This window comes from Battus philenor, unplaced genomic scaffold (genome assembly GCF_028537555.1).
Source record: "Battus philenor isolate CCGP_79_NKW_IND1 unplaced genomic scaffold, ilBatPhil1.0.hap1 SCAF_27, whole genome shotgun sequence".
In the NCBI taxonomy this organism is placed as follows: domain Eukaryota; kingdom Metazoa; phylum Arthropoda; class Insecta; order Lepidoptera; family Papilionidae; genus Battus; species Battus philenor.
The window spans coordinates 7,562,926-7,590,743 of NW_027181690.1; the positions used below are offsets into that span (position 1 = coordinate 7,562,926).

General features: G+C 31.8%; 2 protein-coding genes across 2 annotated transcripts in view; one reads left to right on the top strand and one right to left on the bottom strand.

Moving 5' to 3' along the window:
• The window catches only part of Dpp10 (Dipeptidyl peptidase 10), a 163,809-nt gene that overhangs the window by 19,714 nt on the left and 116,277 nt on the right, over positions 1 to 27,818 (bottom strand). Inside the window, exons 3-5 of the mRNA XM_068768967.1 lie at positions 8,192 to 8,405; positions 4,206 to 4,300; positions 517 to 644 (exon numbers count right to left, since the gene is read on the bottom strand). Of these exons, the coding sequence (XP_068625068.1) occupies positions 517 to 644; positions 4,206 to 4,300; positions 8,192 to 8,405 (437 nt within the window). The remainder of the gene's footprint in view (positions 1 to 516; positions 645 to 4,205; positions 4,301 to 8,191; positions 8,406 to 27,818) is intronic.
• On the top strand, positions 17,840 to 27,026 carry LOC137925643 (trypsin-6-like). Its single transcript, XM_068769117.1, has 6 exons — positions 17,840 to 17,915; positions 20,494 to 20,641; positions 23,225 to 23,321; positions 24,571 to 24,732; positions 25,967 to 26,089; positions 26,520 to 27,026. Exons 1-6 carry the CDS (start codon positions 17,840 to 17,842, stop codon positions 27,024 to 27,026), a joined length of 1,113 nt encoding a protein of 370 aa, XP_068625218.1.

Genomic DNA, 27,818 nt, shown 5'->3' on the forward strand with positions numbered 1-27,818 from the left:
CAACAAACAAAATCGGAATAAAAGGGCGCACGGACGCATAACCTGTGGAAGTTTATTTTTTAAAATAAAAACCCTATATATATATATATATATATACACATATATAACTAGCAATGTACCACAAGGTTAGTTTTAAAAATGTAGAACATTTACACCTTTCTATAGGCTCTAAAAATCAGTAGCGTTTTAGAAAGCTATGTACGGTTTAACAAATTATTTCCGCGGAATCAGCAAATGCTGTTTGGGCAGCAGTGACAGTATGGTCAAAAAAAATTTAAGCATTGGTCACCTTGTAATAATTGACATTTAATTAACATTAGTAACACTAACTTTCTAACAAACACTACCTTCTTAGTGTAGACATTAGCAACAAAGAATTAAAAAATAACCTTAACCAAACCAGAGTAGTTTTTTATAAATTTATTTTCAATTTTAAAATTACTTCTTCCATTTTAAAAAGCAAATTATTGACAATCTAAATAAAATGCTGGTTATATTTAGGAGGTAGGTACTCACGTGGTAAGTATGTCGTAGACAGTATATCGAGCTAGATAGGAGTGCCGGTGAAGTTTGCGGAGGCTTTGCGCGAGTAATAGAAATCGACGGTCGGCGGAAAGTGAGAAAGCTGCGGGTTCTAATACTCTCTGAAATATAAAAATATGTATACAGGATGATTAGCTCTAGATATAAAATCTTTAAACGGGTGTATGTATTTGCTGTAAATTAGCGTATGATACACCCTGTCCAAAAATAATAAATACCTTAATTTTTTTATTTATTTTCTTTATTGGAGATAGACAGTAACAAAAGGCAGTAAGAAAGTACAAACTTAGAAGCTTAGAAATATAAAATTAGTTACAGTTGTTACCTTATAACTATCTCACTGAGAACATGTAATGATTTATAGTCAAACAATGAAAAAACAAATAAGAATACAAACATTACTAAACAGGGATCATAGACTATGGTTTATATATTTATATTATGTTTATATTATGGTTTAAATTGCATTGTATGTACTCAATAATTTCGAACGAAATTGTTTTTTAAAAGATACATTTATATATTTTTAATAGATGATATAGTAATAAAAAGCTTTTTATAATTCGAATTATTATAAATTTAAAATGAATTATTGTTTACCATCTGTGCATGCAAATTTTGTACTGCGAAAATTTACTGGCTTTCAACGTTGCAATATAAAAAATAAATAAAATTATTATATTTCGTTATATTTTTTCTGTCAAAATGTCCTATACACCTATAACAAATCAATAAAAAATCATTAAGTTTTTTCTCTCTCTGTCAACCTCTTTCTGTTGAAGCTGAACGCTTAAAGCCTTGCGGGTTTTTACAGCTTCGTCGAAATGAATTCACTGAAACAGACTGGTCCGCGAACTATAATCCCTTTCCCTATTTTGTTTAATAAACAAAGTCGGATATACCATAGTGCCGTAGTCTTCTGTCCTTTTTCATTACTGTGTAATTCTACAGTAATGGAACATGCCTCTACCTATGCGACATTTATACGTACATGCATATATATGTGGAGCTAGGGTTATTAATATCATCATGTAAGTATTAGACGTTCACTGCTGGTCATAGGCCTCTCACAGATTTTCAAGAGAACCGGTCAGAGACGGCTACGATCATTCGACGAATTTGACAAGGTAACTTGACCTTGGGCGTGTCTGTTTATGTATATAAAACATCATTTAAAATTGAAAGGAACTTTTTACTTAATACATATTTTTTTTAGTTTGGATAACAGGACTGTAACTATCATCATCTTGACTTTAACTATAGAACGTCCACGATCAGCATTTATTTTCAATAGGACCGATTAGAGGCGGCCGTCCTTCAGCCTCTTCCGAAGATTTTGTGGATGGACGTTCTACGCTGTGCTTGCCGCTCTGTGGTCTCTACTCTGGAATCTCCTCCAGAAGCCCTTGGAAATATGTTTTGCAGACAAAAATAAATACTAAAAACATATGAATTTATCGGAAAGCGAAAGGTTTGATAATTATGAATAAAAATATATATCGGACAAATGTTTAGCTACATACAAAGATAAGGTTCTATATGTTAATAATTTTTAAATCACGTTTTTGCAAAATGGCGAATATATTTTGTTAACAACATCACGTCTTTGGTTTTAAGGCTAAATCGATTTAACTGAGCCTTTAAATTTAACAAAGTCTCAACAATAAATCAAGTGTTATTAAATCGCATGATCGTGGATCCTTTTAACTGTAGACTGTGAAATTACACAATCGATGGTTTTGGTTTAAATAAATTGAAAAAAGAACAATGAAGATTGGTCTCACCTAAAATTAAAAATGCACTTATCAGCAAAGATTTTATATGTACGTTCCAATAATAAAACCCTTACTTAACTCCGTACTACAGTACAGTTAGGCGTTTTCTAGCGCTGATTTTTAATAACGGACCAAGGGATCCATAGTCTTAGTCATTTCAAATGTACACCGTAACGGATAGTATTAATAAAATATATTTACTTATTTAAACAAAATAAAATGAAATTAATAAGCAAAAGTTGAATCGAAAAGGAGGAGATCCATAGACGAACAAAAGTAACTGGCCAGTAGAAAGGCAAGTTGAAGGTAAACCATGCCGTGCGCAGAACAGAAAGCCACACGAGCCTTAAGTTTCTGAAGTGGAGACCATGAAGCAGCAATAGCAGAATGACAATGTAAAGGTGGTGAACATATGATTAAAGGCCGCATCCGGTCAGTCTAATTGGTAATTTATGGTGGATACCTACTACCGATGTTCAGCAACGGACGTCCCTTGATTGAAATGATGGCGCTAATAAATTAAATAAAAATATGTCACAATTTTTCTATCTTTTTATTCAATCTGCAACTGAAATGTAACCTAAAGTATTTGATTGTTTCTAAGTCTTATTTATTGTGGCTTAATTAATGACAAATCTAGTTGAAAAAACTCTTCAAATAATTTGTGAAGAAACAAATATACGTGCCACTTTTTCGAAATTATGGTTGAAATTGTTTCTTAAAAAATATTGAAACTTTTGTTATTACTGGCCAAGATTAACAATTATTAATATTGCTATTAAAATATAATTCCGTGAATATAATGTAAAAAGAGATCAATTGAATCATTAAATCATAAACACAGCCAGGATAATTACCGTCTGTGGTCAGTATATAATTTTAGCTGAATATTTTAATGCATATAATTTTTTTTTAAATTTAACGTTATAATAGCATTCAATTTATCATGACAATCATCATATCAGACGATGGACTCCCACTGGAAGGCACAGGCCTCCCCCAAAGATCACCACGATGATCGGTCTTACGCTGCCGGCCTTTAGAGACTTTCTTCGACCTTAACTATGTTGTCGGTCCATCTAATGGGAGCCACTTGCCCCTCGGGAAACTATCATCTCTAGTGGCATCGGTTGCCTCGCTCATTACCACTTCAGACGAGTAATCCTTCGAGTTATTTCGGTGACTTGGGTTCTTCTGCAGATCTCTACATTTCTCTCTATCTATCTCGAGGAGGAGATCAGAGCATAGACTTCTCCAATTTTCTTTGGGTGATTTTGAGTTTTTTTTAAGTTCCAGCTTTAGCCACCAATTATTATCAGTAAGAAAAGGACCAATATATAGCTACTTCCGCCATGTTATATATAGCTATATATTGGTCCTTTTCTTACTTAGGATGGACTTCCGCAAAATAACGCCTAAATCCATTAGATACCAATTATTATCATCACGTAAATAATTAAAGCTGCATGACGTTGATATAATGAGTACTCTTTAAACCGAAATCGTTAAACTAAAATTGATATATATTTACTGATAAGCATACAATGTTAGTGTTCTATCACGTAAACAATATTCTATTTAAAAAAATATCTTTTCATATAAGCATAAGAACTTTATTTATATCCACAGTTTCTACAATTTTTCAGACGTAAAAATTATCCAGTCGTTAGGAAAACTTCCGTACATATGCGAACGATATGTGGCAGAAAAGTTGGTAAGCGGTCTCATGAGATTTCCGCCTAAATTGCTACGTAGAAGATATAATGAGTTATAGACTTTAATTCGATAACATAAGGTTAACTTTTGCATGCACAGATGTCTGTTAATTCTGTACTTTGGAAGTAACTGTATCACTAGATGTGAAAGATTGTTCGTGTCTTTACTCACAAAAGTTGTATTTGGCATAAGTGTTTTCGAAGATTGGTTTGCTGCGAACATGAGGCTGATACCGCCCCATACATCTCTAAAAACATATTCGTCTCCTGAAACAAAATAAGCCAATATTAATTAGTTGAATGTAATCGAGTTGCTTCGAATACAATGACTACTTAAAGTGATTTGTTCCTAATGAATATGAACTGAGAGTTCATTATCCTTTGTAAATTTAAAAGGTACTTCATGTTCCTTATAAAATATATTCGGACGTTCTCAATTCAAAAGCAAAAAAAAAATTGTTTACGACTAGAGGAATATATTGAGGCAATAACCCCATCTCGTTGATGTGAATAGGTCTAGAAAGAAATTTCTTTATTAAGCAAATTGAGAGCTCCCTCGTAAAAAATCTTTTAACCGATTACTCTGAATATTTTAAGAGACATTTTCTTTTATCAAAGCATTTCATTTTCTCTAATTTCGTCCATTTGAATATGTAAATAAAATAAATATTCAGTAAAATTTGTAGGTTTTACGACTGCATGTTTATTTACATAACATTATAATTTTTTAAAAAAACATTTAATATCGAGTTATTCGTTGTATATCTAAAAGTTTTATAGGGGTGAATGTATACTATTTTGCTATCAAATAATAGCTGGTACGATCCGAAAATTAAATGCTCCTGAATTTATAAATAACGTTATCATTATGTAGTAAAAAAACGTTTTCAATTTTTATAATAAAATTAGTTATTATTTACTGTCTCTGTAGATTTTGTAGCGCCAGAAATTAATAGCTTATCGCATTCCACTAGAGTTTCAGAGTGTTCATAGAGTGACTTGAAATACACCTTTCTGTAGCTTTTAAATGTATTATTAATCACCCTATATGATACAATTACAATAAAATTAAATATGACTAAATTACTATACTCGCTACGTACTTACAGTATTTTATATGTTATATCTATCTGAACTCGCTTAATTACTATTTGATTTGTGTATATATGCCTTTTTAAGACTTTATTCAATTCTATTTATAAATAATTTATTATTCTACACACGACATATGGTTATCAAATAGATTTTACTTTGACTTGTAACAGAGCTACAGACACAAGTCGAATATCCTTACATTTATACCTATACAGTCGTTTCATTCTATAGACTCTCACTACAAGGCACACTACAAAGCCTCACACAATGATATCGGTGGGAAATATATCATAATCGCCACGCCTGGCAGGCGTGTTGGCGATCGCAGTGTGGTATTATAGTACGAAGAAAACTTTGCTGCCCATCCTCTGGAAAATTCTTTGTGAGCAATAGCAATCCTATGTAATGAATGCAAAAAGTGTTAATTATATTATAATATGCAGTGAATGGAAACCGTGACCTACCATCGAAAGTTTGTCTTGAACCGCTGGTCTACCACTGTTCACTTATACATTGTGTTTGATTAACGGTGTACATATTTTAAACGGGATGAATGCATAGCCCATTTATTACGAAAGAGATTTAAAGCTTTTGCACCAATTTATAATCACCAAGTAAAAAGTGATCTCTGTCAACTGTAAAGCTCAACTCTGTAACTCTATTGGAATGTGACAACACAATTCTGGCAGTACAAATTGTGCAGTTGTAGATATTAAACAATTACTTTAATATGCAGTTGAATATGTATGTTAAAAACAATTTTATTTTCAGCCTTTTTGTTCAAGATTGCAAACAGTGAAGAATAATAAAACGTTCTGATTTTAAAATTTTAGTTTTATATAGAACTGCATATAGTTTTTTTTCTGGTTGAAATTCAAACTACATTCGGCACTCGTGATTTGAAATTGGAACAAAAGCCCAGAGGCGTTTGTAGGCACTCTACACAAATAGTCCTTCTATGTTCTGTCCGTTAGACTATCTAAAAAGATTTTTATTTCATTTCGTTCCGACGTCTTGCTGTTGTGTTTCAATATACTTTGCAAAGTAAATATACTTTGGTAGCGCGATCTTTTCTGATTTCACAATACTTTGGATACCATCCGATGCTTTGCATATTCTTTTCAAGAAAGTTATAGTTGGATATTGATTTTGCTGCCGAGATTTCTCAATAGTGCAGCTGTATGGTTCCGCTAAAAAGCATTACTGTGTTTTTGCTTGAAGAACGCTCTATGAAGTTAAATTACTTTTATCAAATCAAACTCAAAGATTGCCATGTTACCGGTCGTATTGCGCTTACCACATCTAGAGATTTTCCACTACTTTAAGTATGTCATCGGTCCACCTACCAATTACGTATTTCTGCGTACAATTTTTTATTTCAATAGGTTATTCCGCTAGACACAGTTACATAATTTTTTTTTTGAAAAACTGAGTAAAGAATGTATTAACTATTATTATTTAAAAACAATTGCAATGAAAATTTTAAATTATTGTTACAGTTTTTTCGTGAACAAAATAAAAAACTTATTTTTATGAACAACCGATTTTTTAAAATTGAGATATTAAATCAACGAATAGAGTGAAGTTACTCTTTTTCTTATACTGCGTTAGCCTTACGTTTTTTATCATGGTAGCTAGTCTTAAATATAAACCAAACACGCCAATTCAAATTCAATTTTTTTACTTCAACATTAGACGATGGAATTACAAAAGAATTAAATCTCTTATTGAAGTCAGACTGCGTTTACCATCTAGTCTGACGATAAATGTCTCAGACCTGAGAAAAACAGTCGTAGTAAACTCGGCGGGAATATTATACAGTGTGAATGGTTACAAGTGTAAAAACTTTAAAGTGATTAATTTATAGATCAATTGGCAGCAAAAAGCTTTAAAGGTCTTACAACTCCAAACATCCTGTATAAAATGGTTTATGTGGACTTTGGAATCTAACAAGTCAATAACATCTGGTAGTACAAAATCTACGAGGATTTTTACTAACTAAACAAAAATTAATTTTAATATGTAGTAACTTTGAAAACACATTTACGCATTACGTTATTTAAAAAAATCGTAATATCTTTATCAAAGTAGGCATTCACATGCGCTTTTAAGTCGTTGATTATTTTAACTTTATAAGTACTAAGCTACCACCGGCTCGGAACGCTGATCCGATGAAAAAAGCCGGCCAGAAACTCAATAATTGCTCTTTGAAATGAAATATAACATTTTTTCAGCGTTCATTTTAATACCAATCATGTAAATGATTCTACAAACCGAGTTACATACATTTGGATCAACTAAAAACTCTTGAATGCTATGATAATATTTATTATATATATATTATTAATATGCTTTAAATTTTTGATTTAAAACTAAAATATTGAAGATCTAAAATATCACGCAGATATTTTTTATATAGGCATACATACACGTGTAGGATTCGACGAACTTTTTGAAGACGAAATTTAGAAACTACGAGTTTATTTTTATTTCTTGTATTTGTAATGTGTCTGTCACTATTTTTCATATGAGATTTAAATTATGGCGCATATATAATATGGTATTAAAAATGTATTGCGAAACAACCGCTAGAATGAAAATCTCTTTAAAAACATCTTTCTGGGAATCACTAGCTTTTAAGTTATAAATAGCCCCTACAGTTTTATATGCATTGTATCTAAAATTATTGATTTAGGATAGAATAGGATAAGGTGTACTATATTTAATAGCAAATGACCTATACATTCACACCTTTAAAGTTTTTACAATAATAACTATTATCTTTTAAAAAAAAATAAGTTATTTAAAATTACATACATTTAATAAACACTGAAACAACTTGAAAGCGAATACATAAATGTAGCAGCGTGTACAATAAAGAATATTAATAAATAAAAAAATAATTCATTGGGTGTGCTATCTCAATGGACTTCGTTGTATTTGCAGTGCAGTATATGCTCTTTATCATTTTTTTAAATCTAGGAATGAAGACTTTCTAAACATTATCAGGGATTTTATTGTAAAAGTGTATACAAAAGCTCATAGAAAAAACTTGTAATGTACCTGAGATCCATGTTCCATTCCATCGTACAGGCACTAAGTCATCTGTTAACAAGTCCTGAATCCTCAGCCGTCTGCCTTTCACCCTGGGTCCTTCGTCTGGTGGAGTAAGCAGCACCACAGAGGTAACTATCAGCGCCAGTACAGCGACTATCACCAACAGCGCAATAAGTATACCCCTCCAATTCCTCTGATTTGGTCCCCCTACCACCAGCTTCTGTAACAAAGAGTGTGTGATTAATCGAAATATAATAACCTTTATCTTTCCAAAGTGATCACAAAAGAACCAATGAGTTTGTTCTGAGCTCTTACGTCAGGGTGCGCATGGCACCCTCGTATATTTATTCTGAAGGATGCAATTATAAAAGAGCTATAATGATTTTAACTTCTAATTAATTGGGCTCTTATAGACTTCTCATCTATGTGTAAGAGATTTGTACCTCTAAATTAACTCGATACGTCTATTTATATTATTATCATACAGGGTGTCTGGTGGTATTATCCAGATTACAAATTTAAATTGCAAAGAAAAATATTATAATTTAAAATTTATTTTATTTTAAATAAAAAAAATTAAAAAATTTTATCATTAAAAAAAAATAATGCACATTATGCATCACCGGCAGTATAGTGTAAATAAAGAAACACTTAGCTATTTAGCATTAATAACATCATTAGTATAACGATTCCTTAAGAAATAATAATAAAATGTTAATATAATTCTTTTCTATATAAGAAGATAGAGATTGTATTAAATCTAATGTTTATTTGGAAGCTATCTTTACGTACGACTGTTTTGTTTCATAACACGAGTATTGTTTCGCATAATAGATGTCATCGTCATAATATAACATGACATCCAGCGGCTTCCCGTGACCCTGAGTGTCTAGTGGAGGGTCTACCCTCGCTGTTTCTACGGGTTCGTGGTGGCCACTCCAGAACCTTTGATCCAATTGGATAATTACTACTCCGTACTAGATATGTAAAGTGCTTATTAAGGTATTATGATTTCTTCCATTACTAAATTTTACCTGACATCGTGCTGCTCATTAGTGAGGATTTTGATCATCTGAACACTGAATAATCTTTATTATCACTATGCTTCACTACCTGTTCCTATCATAGCACCGCAATGCGCGATGTGGAGATTGGTGTCAAGCCCCTAGTGATTCTCGAAAAATTGATGTTTGTCCTCAATTTTTCCAGTGACTGCATGGTATTGGTTATGAAAATTTGTTAAATTGAAGTTTTTGCTTCTCTACGTCTCTATAATGCATATTTAGCCTCACTCCTTCCCAAATCAAATGTATTGAATTTTCGATATAACCTCGTAAAGTTTATAAACTTTTTTGTTTTCACTTCCATCTGTACTCTCCCGTCCATATTATAACATTTTCGACGCACATTTAAATAAAGCCTTTTTGACAAAAACTACAAAGCCTCAGGTTCTCATTTTTCACAGTTTTAATCAATTCCAATTGAATGATTGACATTTTATGCTTGTAAATAAAATTTGCAACACTTTTCCGCCCTAACAGCCCTTATGTAAAATACCGCGTCTGATTTGATCTTAAAAAGTAGAACCTTTAATGAATCGACATATGTATTAGATGATTGCTTATAGATATAAAAGCTTTCAAGGAGCGAAAGTAAAGCTCTTTTGCGTTCTATTAAAATATGGTATACCCTGTCCAAAATCAGTGGCATGAGAAGTAATAAATACCGTGAATAATAAAATAAATAATACCGTGAAGATAATGTAGTAAGATATTTAATTTAATAAGTTCGGATTATTGATAAAACATTATTACATTAATTACTGTACAGTTTCCCTAGATGCAGACTACATTTAAAATACTGGCCTCTTCCATTTCACAATAAAAAATAAACTAATGTAACATATTTCCGAGTGATTACTTTATAAAAGGTGATAGTAAATAGGTTTAAACGCTGAACCTTTTTGCTGTGGAATGAGCTATACATTAAAATCTTTAAAGCTTTCACTTCTTTCTTCTGTCCTGACTCAACATCCTGTATAGCAAATTTATCTTTGCATATATTTTATAGAAACAAATGACATCATTAGTTTCTATAAAATTTTAAAGTGTTTGTAACGAATTAAGAACAAGGTTTATCCTTTAGAATCTTGTCTATTGAACATAAGCCGGTATAGGATCAATAAAGGAGATTATCCATTGCGGAACGAAAATTATTTCCGGCGTTGCTAAAGACGTTCTAACAATTCAGCGAATCATTTACTCAATACATTGTTTAACAGAAGCTTAATAGACGACCTTCAAAAACGGATGATTTATAAGCGTAAATCCATTTTAGTAACTTGAATAGGGCTTTATACACCGTCCGAGCGTATTGTTGTTAAGAAAATGATAAACGACCCACTTCCTGCGCACGTTTCACTTGTATACGTCTGTTGAGTGCTGCCTTCAGATTAATGGAACGACGCTTATGACGGGACCTACGATGTAAACTTAATATATGCAATTTAGTAACTATGAGTAATGGATTGAGTTCTCGATCATGTTATGATTTCCCGGAATGTTTCCTTTTTTATTTTCTACTAGTGAGACTATATTTCTAAATGTTATTGCCTGGTCACGTTATAAAATAACGCTTTCAAGTTCTGGACTGTAGACCACGGAGCGACAAGCGTAACTTAGGGAGTCTACGACAACTTTGGTTGACCTTGATAAAGTCATCAGATAAAAATGGATAAAATGTAGCTTCAGACCTGTCGTTTAAGATGTCTCTTGGGGAGAACTATTGTCAGCGTCTTACGGCTGAATGAATAGAAACACAAAAAATAAATTAATGTTACATATTTCAGAGTAATTAATTAGTTAAATGCATTTTAATAAATCAATTATGTAATGGATAAATACTGACCGATGCATCTGTTAAATAACAATGCAAATTTGCGGCGTGGAATGTCAAACGAATTTTAAAAGCAAACTGTAAAATGTGCAAACATTTTAATAGTCTTTATATATTGTAAATTTCATGTGCTAATTTAATTTTTTCGGTAAGAACCTTCTTCGTAGTAAACTAATAAAAAAGGCAGCGCGACCAAGAGATACAGGCATATTTTTTAAAACCAATGTTATTTTTTACCTTTTACGAATAATTTATCTTTATTAAATCATATTTTAACTATTTTAAGTGTTATTGTTAAAATAAAATTAATGTTATTTACTTATAACAGCTTAATTGATTTGAAGTCGCTCCAGCAGATAATGCATTTAATTTACATTGGCGTAATATAAGGAATAGTCATATTCTGAAAACGTAACAAATCTTACGGGGTACAAATTTATGCAAGTGATGCAAATATAATTAATTAAAATATAGTATTATAATAAAACAAAACAAAATAGGAACATTTCTTAGTATAAGGTAGAAACAAGTATAAAAGTTTCACAAAATTCGGCGATGTAAAACTGATACGTTTGAGCTATCTAAACGTAATGTCATTAATACTAATTGTCTCAGAAAAGGTAAGGGCCTTTTCTGAAAATAAACTTTTGTCTTCAATGTGAATATTAAAACAATGACTATTCAATCATTATATTTCAGCGGATACGTAAGTTGAAATGACAGTGGGCAGGCCGAAGCGCGTAGAAAAGGCCTAAAGTTCTGGAGTAGAGACTACGGTCTAACAAGCGTAGCGTAGAACCTTCATCTACAAGGTCCTATCGTAAATCTGTGGGTGAGACATATCTCAAACAGGGCCCCTGTTTGAGATAAGTCTATTGATACCTACGACTAAAATGATAATGATGATAATGATTATTCATTTCTTTTATTTGTAATGCGAATTGAAAATTTAAAAAATAATTATATAATATTTTCCCTTTTATCTTATTTTTTTTTTAATATATTTTATTATTACTTCAATAAAGGATGTTAAAAAATTCATGTATTTTAAAAAAATAATTAAAGATTCCTAAAAATGCATTTTGTATTTTCATAGTTAATTATATTGTATTTTGGTAAGTGCTGCAGAGGTCGCTGATATACGAGGTTAAAAGACAGTCTAATATTTACGACACTAGGACATAATTGGAGAAGACAAATAAAAGACAGATTTCAGTAGAAGGAGCTAGAGGAAGCTTATGCCATGAGGTACTGAACTAAAAGATTTATAATGACTGTACCATTTAAACCAATGAATGGAAACTGTATTCTCTAAATTCAGATTAAAGGGCTTTGTATTATTATATGTTAAAAATATTACATAATATAATATAAATATAATTAGTGACAACATCGTATTTAAAACATATAAAAGTAAAAAGTTATGTAAGGATTGAAAAATGTCATTACTCCCGCGTATAATGTACGTAGTCACGCTGATGTAATAACGGATCTCGCTTTGGGCTGGAGATTGATCGCAGCCGGCCCAAATAAGATAAATCACTTCTTTATGCTTAGAACCAATGAAACGTATTAAAAACTGACTTCATCATTAATAAGAAGATGAATAATCTTATTATTCTTTATCACATATTACACGCTATATTTCAACGACTCTCTTTTATGAAAATAATAAGTACAGAAAATATGACAGCAAAGGGTTGAAGGTTGTTCATAGTAGGTAGTTTCTCTGTCCTAACCTTTCATACAAGGTACAGTGAACAGACTGCAATATAGTTATTTTTTCAACGAAAGCGCCTTTTAATATGAGACTGTTTGTAAATGATTTTAAACGGATATAATTATAACTTGAATGAATATTCATATACATACGTGTATATAAGTACATATAGGTACATATAATTACTTTTGTTTCAACGCATATCTGACAGATCGCTCGGAATTTTGCGCGTTTGACAGTCTGCTGTGAACCTGATGTGTTTGACAGTTCGCTATGAATTTGACGCGTTTCGCAGTTCACGTGCTGTAAATATGTAGTATCGTTTAACACCTGCTTCGGTTAGTATTATATTGACCGCAAAATTAATATATGTCACATCTTATTCTATAAATAACATATGTACATATTTAAATTAATTTAATATTCTTTATTGTGCATGTTAAAGCACATACATTTCGTTTCATAATTATAAACAAAAAAGTACAACGGGCAGTCTTATCACACAAAGCAATTTCTTACAGACAATCATAGTATGACATACAAATATACAAACATATGTATAAAGCATACATAGTTATAATTAATAAGGCATAATACATAATAAGTTTGTTATATAACTTTTTTTAATTGGAATGTGAAAGGCCAATGATTTCTGGCAGTACAAATCTGTCGAGATAGATTATATTATAATAAATTAAAGGATACCTACAATGAAAAATATATCATCCGCCAACATATAAGTTAAGGAATATATCGCGCAGCATATGGAGGGAAGGATAGGACGATAAACTTATGCTAAACAGCCGGCGTCGCGCGGATAATACCGAAGTTTAACAAAACGACCGCCGACAACGAGGCCATTAAGATATTTACCATATATTTTCATTTAAACGTTTAGTACTCTATCAATTATGGAACTCTTTTGTTAACAAAAGGTGACGATACGAGCTTGGAGTTTACACAATGGTAACTGATATGATACTATAAGGCGGTGCTATATCTGTAATACTATATATATTTATCCATATTATTACTCACATCGCATCATTTAAAGTGACTATTTATGTACGTGTTGAAAAGTATGCCAGAAGTGCCCAACGTAATAGAAATTAAAATTAATTTTAACTCCGTTTAAGTCATCTTTCAATTTAAAACTGCGAAGGTTCCAAACGCATCCAGATGTGCGAAGTGCCCTTAACTAGTTTTTTTTTTTGTGATCACTTTTACTATCCATATATCAAGTTTTTGTAAACCTTTTAAATTTTGTTACAAGATTATTTATTACATGAGAGTGTCAAATGTTATCATTGAAAGATCGACGTTCTCTAATGGACGCCACTACACTTAAAAATATTTGTGGTGGCCATGTTAACTGTTCGAAACTGTAGTCCGAGGTAAACTTTCGAATTCCTGCAGCAAGAACGCGTTCTAGATCTCTCTTCTTTTTATCAATGGCTAAGACAAATATCGGTAAACGTACACCCTTATACAGGATGTGTAACCTCCGCAATCCATATATTAGTGATATTGATATATTCTCGTGCTCTATCGTCTGTTAAAAGACAATTTTGTTCGAAATTATTGAATACACACAATACAATTTAAACCTCATTGGAACGTGACGGCTTGCTGTGACTCGTAATTATTGCGGTGTGATCTGTAGAATGTGCTGGATCTTTGATCCCTGTTTAGTAATATTTTTCTTTGTTTTGTCATTGTTTGTCTTTAAATCTTAAATGTTCTTAGTGAGATAGTTATAAGGTAACAATTGTAACTAATTTTATATTTCTAAGTTTCTAAGTTAGTACTTTCTTACTGCCTTTTGTTACTGTTTATCTCCAATAAAGTAAAGTAAAGTATACAGTTGTCTACAGAGCACCTAATTTTATGTATCTTAGAGAATTAAATAACAATATTTCTATAGTTTATGTCTTTTCTACACGCCAACACATCTGTCATCTATTCGCCTTAAGAAAACGCGAAAATGTATTGACAATAATGTATTAGTACTATTAGTTAATATGTTTTCCTTTTTTTTATTCTGTTCTGTTCCAATTTCATTTCAAAAATACCGCACTATAGAATGATGTTAGCATAAAATTATATTTTTTAGAAAGATATCCCCTGTTTCTTTATTCTTTCTAAGGTAAGTGCGGTCCAAATCAGTATATGTTCATAATATTAAGCTGTAATATGTATTATATCTTATTAATTATAAGTATATACGCTATTTACACATGTATGTGAATTTATATGTTTTGTACACGTTAGCTACCCATTATACTCCTATTGTTTTCATACTATGGTTGTCTGTAAGAAATTGCCTCGTGTGATAAGACCGCCCATTGTACTTTTTTGTTTATTATTATGAAACTATTTAAATGTATCCTATCTAATAAATTTGATTTTTCTAATAAAATAAATAGATGAGAACTTTAATACCTTTCTCGATAGGATAAATGTTAATATTAAGAAAACGTTGTAGTTTGCTATGTATTTCGTAGTATAGCTAACTCGCAATCTCTGTTGATACAAACACACGGCAAAACATCCGACGCTCGTTAGCTCCCTCCGGCTACGTGGGTGTTTAGACCTGGCAAATAATTGAAATGAATTGTTCGCGAGCACTGATATGTCAATATGAATTCATTAAAAAGTTGTTCCGCGCTAAAATTGTCCAGTTTTAATAAATTATTTTGAATCTATTGAAAAATATGAATAAAAATTCGTTAGTGCATTAAAATTTGTCCATTATACACCTGGAATGTTTTAAAATTAGTAAGATTCACTAAAAATATGAAAAAAAGCTAGTATAATAAAATTTGTTTATAAGACATTCATTATAAGACACTTTTATAGGACTGTTATTTATTTAAATTACTTAAAATTCATTCAACTTATTTAACCGAACTATCCTGATAACGTTTAACTATCACCTTATATCAGAGCTGTAACTTGAGAATGCTACGATGAATCGAACGACCGTTTGTGCGTTACGCTTATGAATAACCTTTGTTGTTGTTATAAAACGGGCATAATATTCTTATAAAAACTGTCGCTGTTGATATAAATCTTTGATTTTAATAAATAAGGGTAGCTCTCTTATAATTCAATAATTAATTTTATCATATACCGATCTAATATCATCATCATGACAGCCGATAGATGACCAATGCAAGGCATAGACCTCCCAAGGGATCGCCATGATGACCAGACTTGTGAGGGACCTATCCACTCCACGTGTATCAGTCATCAGTTGCATGAGCCATATGCTTTGCCCACTGTCGCTTCACACCAACAATATTTCGAGTTACAGCGGTGTTTGATTTTTTTATATAGTTCTAGTTCTCTTATGCTCCAGTAACTAATTTAGAAACATACCGACCTCATATGTATTAAAATAATTATAATGTAATAGTTGTAATAATGTCCAGATTTAATTTCTTATTTATATATATCTGTTATTCTTAGGTTCACATACTCTGTAGTTATTAAAGGGAGTTTGCATTGTACACATATTATTATTTAAAAACATTATTTTATTTAAATTTAATTTTTTTTTATGATCGCATTTATGGTATAAATATTTTTATCATTATATGTTTATTTAGCTGTATCCATTTATAGTGGAGGTACCCATATTATTTTGTAACTATCGATGGTGGAACTAAATCAATAAATAAAAAAATGTACATGAAAGTCACCATCAGATAAATAAAACGTCAACAACAGGTAAATACGTAGCTAGTGACAAAAAAAAATCGTTCGTTCGTTTCAACCCTTATAAGCAGAGCACAGTTCTCCCCTAAAGATGTATGTGGTGCGATATACCATAATCGCCACGCTTGGCAGGTGGGTTTGCGATCGGAGTGTGGTATTATGGTACGCAAAGGACGCTGCTGCCCATCCTCTAGGAACCTGTTTGTGAGCAGTGGTATTCCCATAAAATTAATGCGTAAAGTGTGAATTATATAAGATTGTATCCCGGGAAACGAACCCGCGACTACAATCTCAAGTGTCAGTCTCCTACCGCTACTCGTGTAAATATTGCAATTAAATATTACAATGAAAGCACCTATTGCAATGTAATACAAATTTGGGATAAATTACCGACGTGATATATTGATACCAATTATACTCGTACGTATCATTGGACTGATGACATAATCTTTATTCATGATAGAAGCAAAGAGCGACGCTGAATATGATTTGATTTTGAAAAACCTAGCATCGCTGATATATATTTAACTAAACGTGAATTTTTTGTACGTATTGACGATTATTTGTAAAAAAAATCTTTTTTTAGTAATACATAAATGTAAAAAAATCGTAACGTGAGAGTTGCAATGAAAATAAATTAACAACAACTTTTCCCTTTATTTTGTTTGTGTTTGGGTGACATGTACCTCTGGCAGAGCGGTACAAAGAGACCCCATAGATTTTTTGTAGTGTTCAATTACATGAGTATTTAAAATAAAAATTAAAAACATTTATTTGAAATTTAAATTTACCTCTAAATTTTTTTCAGCGTAGTGAAATTGTCGTGTGCGGTAATACGGATCAATATTAAGAATGTTTACCTAAAAAATCAAAAAATGGCTCAAAGGTGCACTTTGTACCTTGAACAAATGCTCGAGGATGCTTGTTGCAGATAAGTTATCTACCTTATGGTGCTTAAAAATAGGTTCAGATGAATGAAAATTTAAACATGCGCTGGTTCTTTAAATTATTTGTTTATTGATTATATAACATATAATGTACATTAATTTTGTTTTTTTTCCTTTCACTAATTATGGCCCTACGTATTTTATATTCAAAATGTAGCATTGTTTCGTGAAAGCCATGAGGATTGAAATGCTAAGCTCGTTTTCCACTTATGTTATAAAAAGTAATAGGAAGCACAAAAGCTTATCTAAAATATTCGTAGCTCTATGGCGTAGAATAATCGTAGAGAACGCACGATTGCTTCTCAGAACAATACAACACAATTTAGTGGTGAGATGTGGAACAATATAGCCGGCGCGTTTGTTTGTAGCATTATGTTTTCTTACGTCTGTGTAATGACTCAGGGTAAGCTCGACAGCGAGGAAGACATGGGGGACTCAGGTGCACCGTATTACTTTTAGCTAGATTAATGAACCGGTAGAATGTTATTCTTTGATGAGTATAAGAATAGTTTTGGGACTATTTAGACATTATGGAAAGGACTCTATTATCGTTATAGCTTCAAATTATTGTTATAGATGTATTATTAACGAAAAAAATTAAGACATAAAAAGTTAATAATTAATTTCTACTTTATACAATACAAGGCATAAATTGTTTTTTTTATTATTTCTTATGTAAATAATACAAGTATTCATAGATATTACAAAAAATATTATCTCAATATTTTTTATTATAAGGAACTGTATTCCACAGATATTAGTGTTCGTGCCTTTATTTTACATTTAATATTTCCGATTTTTTTCCGCTTACGTTTTTTCATGTGCAGTGTTTACTAACAACTCTACTAAGGTATTCCAGTCTTTTCCTAAACTATTTCCTTACCTAAACCTTAAACCGTTTTGAACGAAACAATTTTTTAAAACGTCCTCACAATGTCAAGTTTTTAACATTAAGGTTCGTGCGACCACTCCCTCATCCCTATTCCATATTGCCATCCTCAGGTTGTATGTCAGTATCATTGCGGCGGTTGCCGTATTCGCCACAAAAATATCTCTATATTACATATGGTATATTCTATAACGTTTTTACAGACTACTTGAAATAATTCACTATATAATTTATCAATATTTTTCCATAAATTATTTGAACTGAACAAAAAAATGATATTCCTATTTTTCGAACATTCGTAAAGCATTCGTAATTTGATTTTTAAGTTAATCTTCTCAATGTAAATATGTATTTTTTAGTCGTTTCTATGAAATACAATTGTAACAAAGAGCGGGTAGAGGTGACCTTTGCCCATTTTTGATCTAATACATAACTTAGGATATATTATTAATTAATTTCGGACAATCATGTTGTGTATGGATCCATGTAGCATCAATAATGAATCGGTATACGATATTATTAATTTCATTACGTCTTGCAACGCCATTTTTATTAAATTTACGTAAAATGTTTGACAGCTTTTGTGTTATAATTTACTGCACTTAATAAAGTAAAATAAAAGTGTTATTTTTGCTACTTTCTTCGAAATTTTTCTCCGCAAGAACTTTCTTCATACCTAAACAAAAAAAAAAGAAAAAGTTTTCCGAATTAGTCAAGCCGTTATGGAGTTTTACACGTAGCGACACGCTAGTCGTATTATTTTTATTTATACAGTTTTTATTAACTGTTTATTATTGGGATAGACCTCTTTTTAAATATAATTGTGTGTGCTATAATTTCTTACATCATTATATAACTTTGTTATTTTTTTAAGGTGATCGCGATATAGACGAAGTGGACTCTAATGTTACGAACATTATATCTCAGGCTAATATAAGCTGTAAGTTATTGGTATATTATTTTTTAATATATTTTAAAGAATTAAACACTCCTCAATTTTTTCGAAAACTTCTCAGGCTTATTTTGACGCCTGTCGATAAAAATTTGGGAACGCTTTTGCATATTAACGTACTTTAAAAGATCTGTACTGATGAGTAAGAGGAGATCTGGAACTTCACATCGATCAAAGTAAGATGGGCGTAGAACTATCTCACTACTGCGAACTTTACCAGATATTCCTTTATCATATATAATATTTACAGCCGGGGCAACGTAAGGATTATACCGGACTCCTACGGACTTAAACCACACGGTCTCTTAGTCAAAACTATGGTAGGGCTTACGCATGCTTTCGTAGTTTTAACGATCCTGGCCAAATGTCTAAGCGAAGCAAGCAAAAACAATTAGCATATTACTTCATCCTAGCTTATACTAAGTTTTGATGTAAAGGAGTAAATGGCATTCTATTTCAATATTAAATAAACATCACCCATCACTTTGACTCAAACCTTCATTCGTAGAGACAGTACTTGTCATACCGTGTCGATGGTATTTATGTAGATTTTTTACTTGGAGCTTGATAACATTTTTTGCTTGTTTCATTTACCTTATGTAAACATGGGCTTATTTATCATTTATATAATTTAACACTATTGTACGCTTGTTCGGAAACAAACCCGTATAACCGCAGGATACACTAATCAACTACTACAATGTTGTATAATGTATTGCGCACTTTTAAAATATATATTTTAACGATTTATTTTGTTATTTAGTAATAGTTAATTACAAATTAAGTAATAAATAAATTAAAATAACATAGGTTACTTAAGGTCTAAAGAATAAGGACAGTCTTATGTATTTAATACATTTGCACTGTTTTATCAGCATCCATGTTGTATGTAAGAAAAGGACCAATATTTAGCCACTTCCGCACACGCAGTGGTAGTCGTGCAATGAAATGCACCGCCCCCCAGCCCGCTGATAAATGCGCATGCGGCAAACAATGCGAATCACACAACCGCCACCACCAAATCACTCAACAAGTGTTTCACCCCTCCACGAGGCATCTTCAGGAGCTATGTTACACCGATTAGTGCCAAACACAGAGTCATGGTTAAGAATTGGGCAATTTATGTGAATATATTTTGTCAGTAAATGTATTATATTTTAACGTATTCAGCGGATCGCGATGTGGACGAAAGTGGAGAGCACATTGGACCTCTGGTGTCCAGAATACATCACCACCCGTACGCTGCTTCTCTGCAAAGAAACAACTCTTACGTCTGCAGCGGAGTCATTCTAAACAATTACTGGTCACTAACACTATCCAAATGCTTCGATCCGTAAGTATGAAACCCACTATAAGCCCTACATTAAAAATACCATAATATTTATTATTGGATAAATTATAGCGATCACTTGTGTACGTCAAGTAGTGTAGAAAATCCCACACGAAACACACTCGTACTAAATTACTAAAGAATTTCTTATAATTATTTCTCTCAGCCTATAAGTGCTGTTCTGTTCTCTATCAACCTCCTGAATATCCCTGAAATACTACAAATACTATTATAATAAAGTCTTAAATTCACCTGTTATTAGAATTTCCGTCAAAACAACATACAGATTTCATCATTAATTCAGCCATAGTGCCTCCATTGCCCGAAGTAGGCTTCCCCCATAGATTACCACTATGACCGGTTTGAATAGGCCTTTATCTAGCATCTTCCGACAACCTTAACCAAGTCTCGTATCTACTTTGCGAGTGGACGTCACACAGCGTTTGTCAGTCTGTAGCCTCCATTCCAAAACCCAAAGTCCCAACGACCACCTGATCTGTATGCTATATGACCTGCCAACTGCCATTTCAACGGATGTCGGTTAGTTTCATTCCTCTAAGGATTTTGTCCTTCATGATTCGATCTCTTAGTGAAATCTCGGAAATATCTCCGTGGTCAGTTGAGTGAATGTAATCATGGCAATCAAGTAAAGAGTTTGTAGACATTATATAGTATTTGTATTAATTATCATAACAACGATAAAGATCAAGAAAAAAATATTTGTTGGAACTTGTATCAGAACTCTTATTGATAGTCAACTTACTGTTTATTTAATCTATATTATTTTAAATTTTTAACTCTGCTTCGCAATGTGTTATAGTCGTGGAGAAGAAGCAGGAAAAATATCCACAACAACAAATATTTTAATAAAGTTTAACAACACAGATTTATACATATACACGTTATGTGATATAAACTAAATGAATTCAAAATAATCAAGCGATATCACTGCCAAGCATTCTTGTCATTTAAATATTATTATTCGTTTATTGAATAGGAACAAGATGCATAATAAAGATCGTATATATTGAAAGTTTCGAAGTTTTAGTTGGCAAACTTCACGTATTATTTTTGACATTAGTTTTTAGTTATTACATAGCGTAACGATAATATAGTAAAAAAACCGTTCTCTAATGACTACTACATATTAAAATTACTTATTGACCTGTCGCATTCCAATAAAAAATAATGTAGCATATTTTAGAGCATTTACTTTATAAAGGTAATTGAAAATAGGCGTAAAAGTTTTAAAACTTTTTGCTACTAAATGAACAATACATTCACCAATTTAAAGCTTTTACATACACAACCAATCATGTACAACATAAAATAAATAAATCAACATATTTTGTAAACAAAATATTATTACGGTGTATGTGGTTGTAACACATATTTGCCTGGGGTACTATATGTTAGTTTTCCTGGCAGTTTAATTATAGATTGTAATATCCAGTAGAGAGATCAACATGGCCTATGATATATATTTTTTTGTTAATAAACGCTAAACGACGATAATATCATCGATAAAAATAGGATTTTTCGTTACGCAAAAGATAAGTTCGTCAATCACATTAGTTTTTGTTAATATTAAAATTTAAAATATTTTTTATTCAAGTAAACATTTACACACACTTGAATCGTTGCATTTTAATAATATAAATAGTATACTACCAACAATTCGGAATGCTGATGAAGAGTCTGCTAGAAACTCAACAGCTCGTCAGCACATTATAATATCAACAATGTTAATGAGCCATCTTTATGATGACGTTGCAATACGATAGATTTTATACAGTCGCGTAATGGTTTTGTTAACCTATTTAATAAAATGCATTATCAACGGAATTAAAAACACTGACGGTTTTACACTTAAATTTTTAATATTAGTGTTAAAAATACTTAAATACGGCATTAGTATGGAGCTTAAATTATTACGTATCTATTTATAAAAGATGAAAAAACTTCGATACGTTTAAGAACTGCTGTACTTATCCATAATTCGGAAGACTTTTTTGCGGCTAATTACTATTATTTTTTGACAACATAATTATAAAAAAAAACTTTCAAAAAAAATGGAATATTGACGAGTACCATTCAATACTTTGTCGTCGTGGGTATGTCTTCGGAATGTAGGTTCCAACCTGTCCTATTTGAAAATTGGTTCATAACTGAGGGAAAAATGGACGTATAACTATCTCACCATAGGGATACCTAAAATGATATTAAATTATTTGCTTTTTCTCTCTCTATTACTTTTAACTACGGAGTAACGAAAGCGTTATACCGGATTGACCAAAACCCCATGGTGTTCTTTAATGCCTTTTGTCCATTCATATTGCTCGCAGAAAAGATAGCCACTGATTCCTTAAGATTCTGGAGTGAATACCACAGACTGGCAAGCCAAGCGTAGCGATAAAAGTAGGTCCCCACATAGATATTTTTGTGGGAAGCCTATGCTATAGTGTGTATTAATAGAGAGTTGTTGTTGTTGTTGAACAAAGACGAATAAACAAACTATTTTATATTTTATGTTTAGAATATTATATTAAGTATTGATTGTTTTGAATAATTTGTTAAAAATTACAGAAACATTATCTCGTCGTATGTGACACATAAATACCTCGGCAATTACACCCTGCGTGTTGGCAGCTCATATAATAACAAGAGTGGATCCACTCATAAGGTATATCTTATTCATATTGAATTATTACAACTTTGTGTGTGTGTGTGTGTGTGTATATAATTTTAATATTGTGTAATTCGCCGATCACTGTTAAAAAAAGACACTATAATTAACCTATGTAGAGATGAGAGAGAGATGTGATAAGAAGAAAGCGTCACTTAATACGTCAACTTATTGACCCTTATTTTGTTAATAACATAAGTTACAGTTTCGGGCATTTACATGGCATATTTACCATAAGAGTAAGAGAGAACATTGTCTTTATACCACAGTACTTCGCAAGTTTGTTATAAAGGGTAATTAAATCCGCCAAAAATATCCGACGTGTCAAATCAAATGCCGGGAACTATATACCGTAGTACGCACTTGTTAGTAACTTTTGGATTGGGACAGTATTGTAATTTACTTAAGTCATTATAATAAACAATATATTGGTTCATTGATTGATTTGAGGATCTCTAAATGATAAAACTAGGCAAAAATATTTTCAGTTAGTTTTTTCTCATAATCGTAGTTTTAATTTAAAAAGTAAGAAAAGGACCAATATTTAGCAACTTCCGCACATGCAGTGTTTCACTCTGTGTTTGGCACTAATCGGTGTAACATAACTCCTGAAGATGCCCCGTGGAGGGGTGAAACACGTGTTGAGTAATTTGGCGGTGGCATTTGTGTAATTCGCATTGTTTGCCGCATACGCATTTATCAGCGGGCTGGCGGGCGATGCACTTTGTTGCACGACTGCCACTGCATGTGTGGAAGTGGCTAAATATTGGTCCTTTTTTAACTTAGGATGGACTTCCGCAAGGAAACGCCTGATTCCATTAAATATTTAATAAAAAAAAAAATCTGTGATTTATCTCTAACCATCGATTTTTGGGTTCAGTGTATCATATATTAACTGAGAGTAAATGGGCTACACATTACTCCTTTAAAACTTTTACATTTATTTCGACGACGACGAGGACAACGTGGATAGACGAATTTAAGAATTGTTAAAGCTGCCGTAAGGCACAGGATGGAAGTTGTTTCCAACCAGTCCTATTTATGACCTATGTCTATCAGTGGACATCCCACAGCGAAATGATGATTCTTCCATTAGCCGGTGGATACTGAATGCGAGGCACATACCTCCCACGAAAATCACCCCGATGATCGGCCCTGCGCTGCTTGCATCTAGAGACTTTCCGCGACCCCATGTCGTCGATGATGATTATTTGTTATATAACAATAATTAACATTATTTTTTCAGATAAAACTACTCATAAACAATTTTGACTTGAAAGTATCGGCAGTAAAATTAGTCACACCACTCGAATACAGTTCTAGAGTTAGATCTGTTAACTTACCGAAACCAGAGGATGAGGTCAACTTGGGTTACTTAGCGTCTATTTTAGCTTGGACTCCAAATGGTGTAAGTAATTATTATCCTTTACGATATTAAATGTTAGCCCATAGATGCCCACTGCAAGGTAGAGGTCTCCCATAGATATTTATTGTGGGATATAACATAATCACAACGCTTGGCAGGTCAGTTAGCGATCTCAAAGTGGTATTATGGTACGAAGAGTGATTACTTTCTCTTGTATGCGAGCAGTGGCTATACAATATTAAAAAATAATTAATGCACAAAGAGTGAATTATAAAAGACTATGCCGAGTATGACGAGAATCGAACCCGTGAGCCACAATCGCAAGTCTGAGTCTTTTATCGCTGGCCTACCACAGCTCAGATTATTATAACGACGTTTACATAAATACAATTGTAATTTGTACTTCCCTAGTATAGTTTGAACTAAATTTTGGTACAATCAGCACTTGTTCTGGCAATTTATTTATCTATTTCTTCATTGGACATCAAGATACAAGAAAGTAAATTCATTATATGATATGAACAAATGGTCAATTGTTTTATCGCAAACAGCGATTACTTCTAGATCCATTTGATAGATTTACCAAGGAAAAATAGAACGGCAAGTAACTTGAAACCGTTACCCTATAAAGTGTTATATTTTAGATTCGTTATTATACTTTACGAGGGCTAAAATATTTACCTAAAATTAATTCAAATTTCGTAAACTGCAATAATAGCTATTTTCAATTTATGTACATACAATACAACATAATTATAATCGTATCAATAATTTAAAAGTAGAAATATTATAATTATTACAAGATATGACATGAACTTTGTCACAATTTTCAACCACTGCTTTGCTACCAAGCTACAGTTAAACAGTATAGAAAAGGTTATTCGCAGTATGTTTTCTAAATATTGTTATAATAACAGATTTCTTCAGAAATTCTACAACGATTTTATAAATTATTCGGATTACGACATAATAATTTTTATTTTTGTTTACTATCTTTCTACTTCTTATTACTGATTTACTTACCTTTGTCACATACGAGTTAAGACTAAAATTAGGAATAATTGTCTTATAATTTTGATCACAATTCATGGCTTAATTTTACATTTTTCAAGACATTTTTAACTAATTTCTGCTTTATTTAAAGAGAAATGTTCAAGTCTAAAAAGAAGTGTATGCCATATAATAATAACAAAATTTTTTTTTAATATGCAGTTATCTTGAGGTCGAGATATCATTACTTTTTTTTCGATTTTTATTGACTTTGTATAATTTCTAGCATTTGCGAGTCTTAAACGCCCCTGTGATTGATTCTACAATATGCGAGCCAGCGACTAAACTTCTGCCCGGTCATTACATTTGTGTCGGTGGGGTGCAGGATCCAAATCGACATTTTTGTAGAGTAAGTTACAATATTAATATCAAATTATTTGTGCATTTGTTTTTCACTCTGTTCTATTTTATAAAACAGTAACAGTAAAGAAGTTAAGACTTAGGGTATTCAATGGTTTACCGCCGAAATTGATAACTATGTGAAAGGCGAAAAAAAAGTTGTATTAGATTGAAGGAATTTAATTATACATTAATCATACATTGATCATGAAATAATGTTTTGAAAGTTAGTTGAAATCTGCTGCAATTATTAAAAACTTTTTAATATCATTTATCAAAATTACTTAAAAATAACTCAAAAACGCCTATTCATTACAAGAAGGCTTTCTTGAACTTGCTACGTGGGATGTTAGTCTAGAGTATCTCATCGGGCCACTTTTTCTATAACGCGGAATGATAAGAAGTTTCGTCTATTTTCATTTTAAATCATTTTGTTATAGAAAGACGACGGCGGTGCAGTTATACAGAACAACAAGCTTATAGGTATCGCCGCTTTCCTCCACACTTGCGCGGTCTATACGCGTGCGCATGCCTTCCCGAAGGTATCGAGCTTCGCGAGATGGCTGGACTCAGTGATATGGGATGAAGATAACAGACCCACTACATTCACCACCTCTCCATCAACCGCAAACACCGAAGCCCTTGCAGTTAACAATACGGATAACTCTCTGGAGTACCGCAACGTGTTTGATTCTAGAAAACAAGTGCTATCTATACCTTTCGCACCAATAAGTGTGCCTTTAGAACCAGCCGAGGACAACTCAGTTTTGCCACGAATGAGCCTTTATGAGTCGTACTTACAAAACATAGCGAGAGCGAAGACTTCAACAACACAGAACCCGAAAATTGTGGAGGTTGTAAAACAGGAATGGATGCGGAAATTTGGAAAGAAATACAACCAGCGGCCACAAGCGTATGAGACAGATAAATATCAACCTTATGGCTAATATAATAAAGCAGTAAAGGTACTTGTTTATTGAAAAACAAACAGTAATAAATTTTATTTGTAACTAAATATTTGCATATGTTCGTAGAAAAAGGAAAAATGTAATTTTTTTTTTAAATTACAATTATGAATCAAATATTGACGAAATGTAATAACGCAATCAACATAATAAGTACTGTTTAATGTATAAAATATGATTATTTTGGAATTTTTCACGCTGTGGTCAAAACGATTTTTTTTTGTCGGTGTTGGACAATACAAAAATGATGATTTTACGCGAGAAATTTTATTTTATAATTATTTTACTATGCCAAGAAAAGTTAATACCTTTTCACTATATATATATATATATATATATATATATATGTATATATCTAATATATAAAATTCTCGTGTCACGGTGTTGGAACTTGAACTCCTCTGAAACGGCTTGACGGACTTTTACCAAATTTTATATGCGTATTCAGTAGGTCTGAGAATCGGCTACTATCTATTTTTCGTACCCCTAAGTGTTAAGGGTGGTCCACCCCTAAATTATTTTTTTTATTTTTTTAGCCAATTTTTTTGGTTTTTATTTTATTATGATACAGCATATAAAAATACAATCAACCCTTATTTTTATTTGTTAAATAAAAACTTAATTTTTTTTTGCAAAACAACGTTTGCGGGATCAGCTAGTATATATATATATATATATTGTATTGCCTATTTCATGAGTAATATTATTATATAACAAACGAATAACTATTTATAAGTGTAGATATGTATTTTTTTAACATTGATATAAACCTGC

Excerpts from the sequence above, each read along its gene's own strand:
- LOC137925643 (XM_068769117.1), top strand. The coding sequence starts at position 17,840 with ATGTTTTCTTACGTCTGTGTAATGACTCAGGGTAAGCTCGACAGCGAG. Across the intron at positions 17,916-20,493 it reads GGGGGACTCAGGTGCACCGT|ACGAAAGTGGAGAGCACATT; the intron begins ATTACTTTTAGC and ends ATCGCGATGTGG. Across the intron at positions 24,733-25,966 it reads TAGCTTGGACTCCAAATGGT|CATTTGCGAGTCTTAAACGC; the intron begins GTAAGTAATTAT and ends TATAATTTCTAG.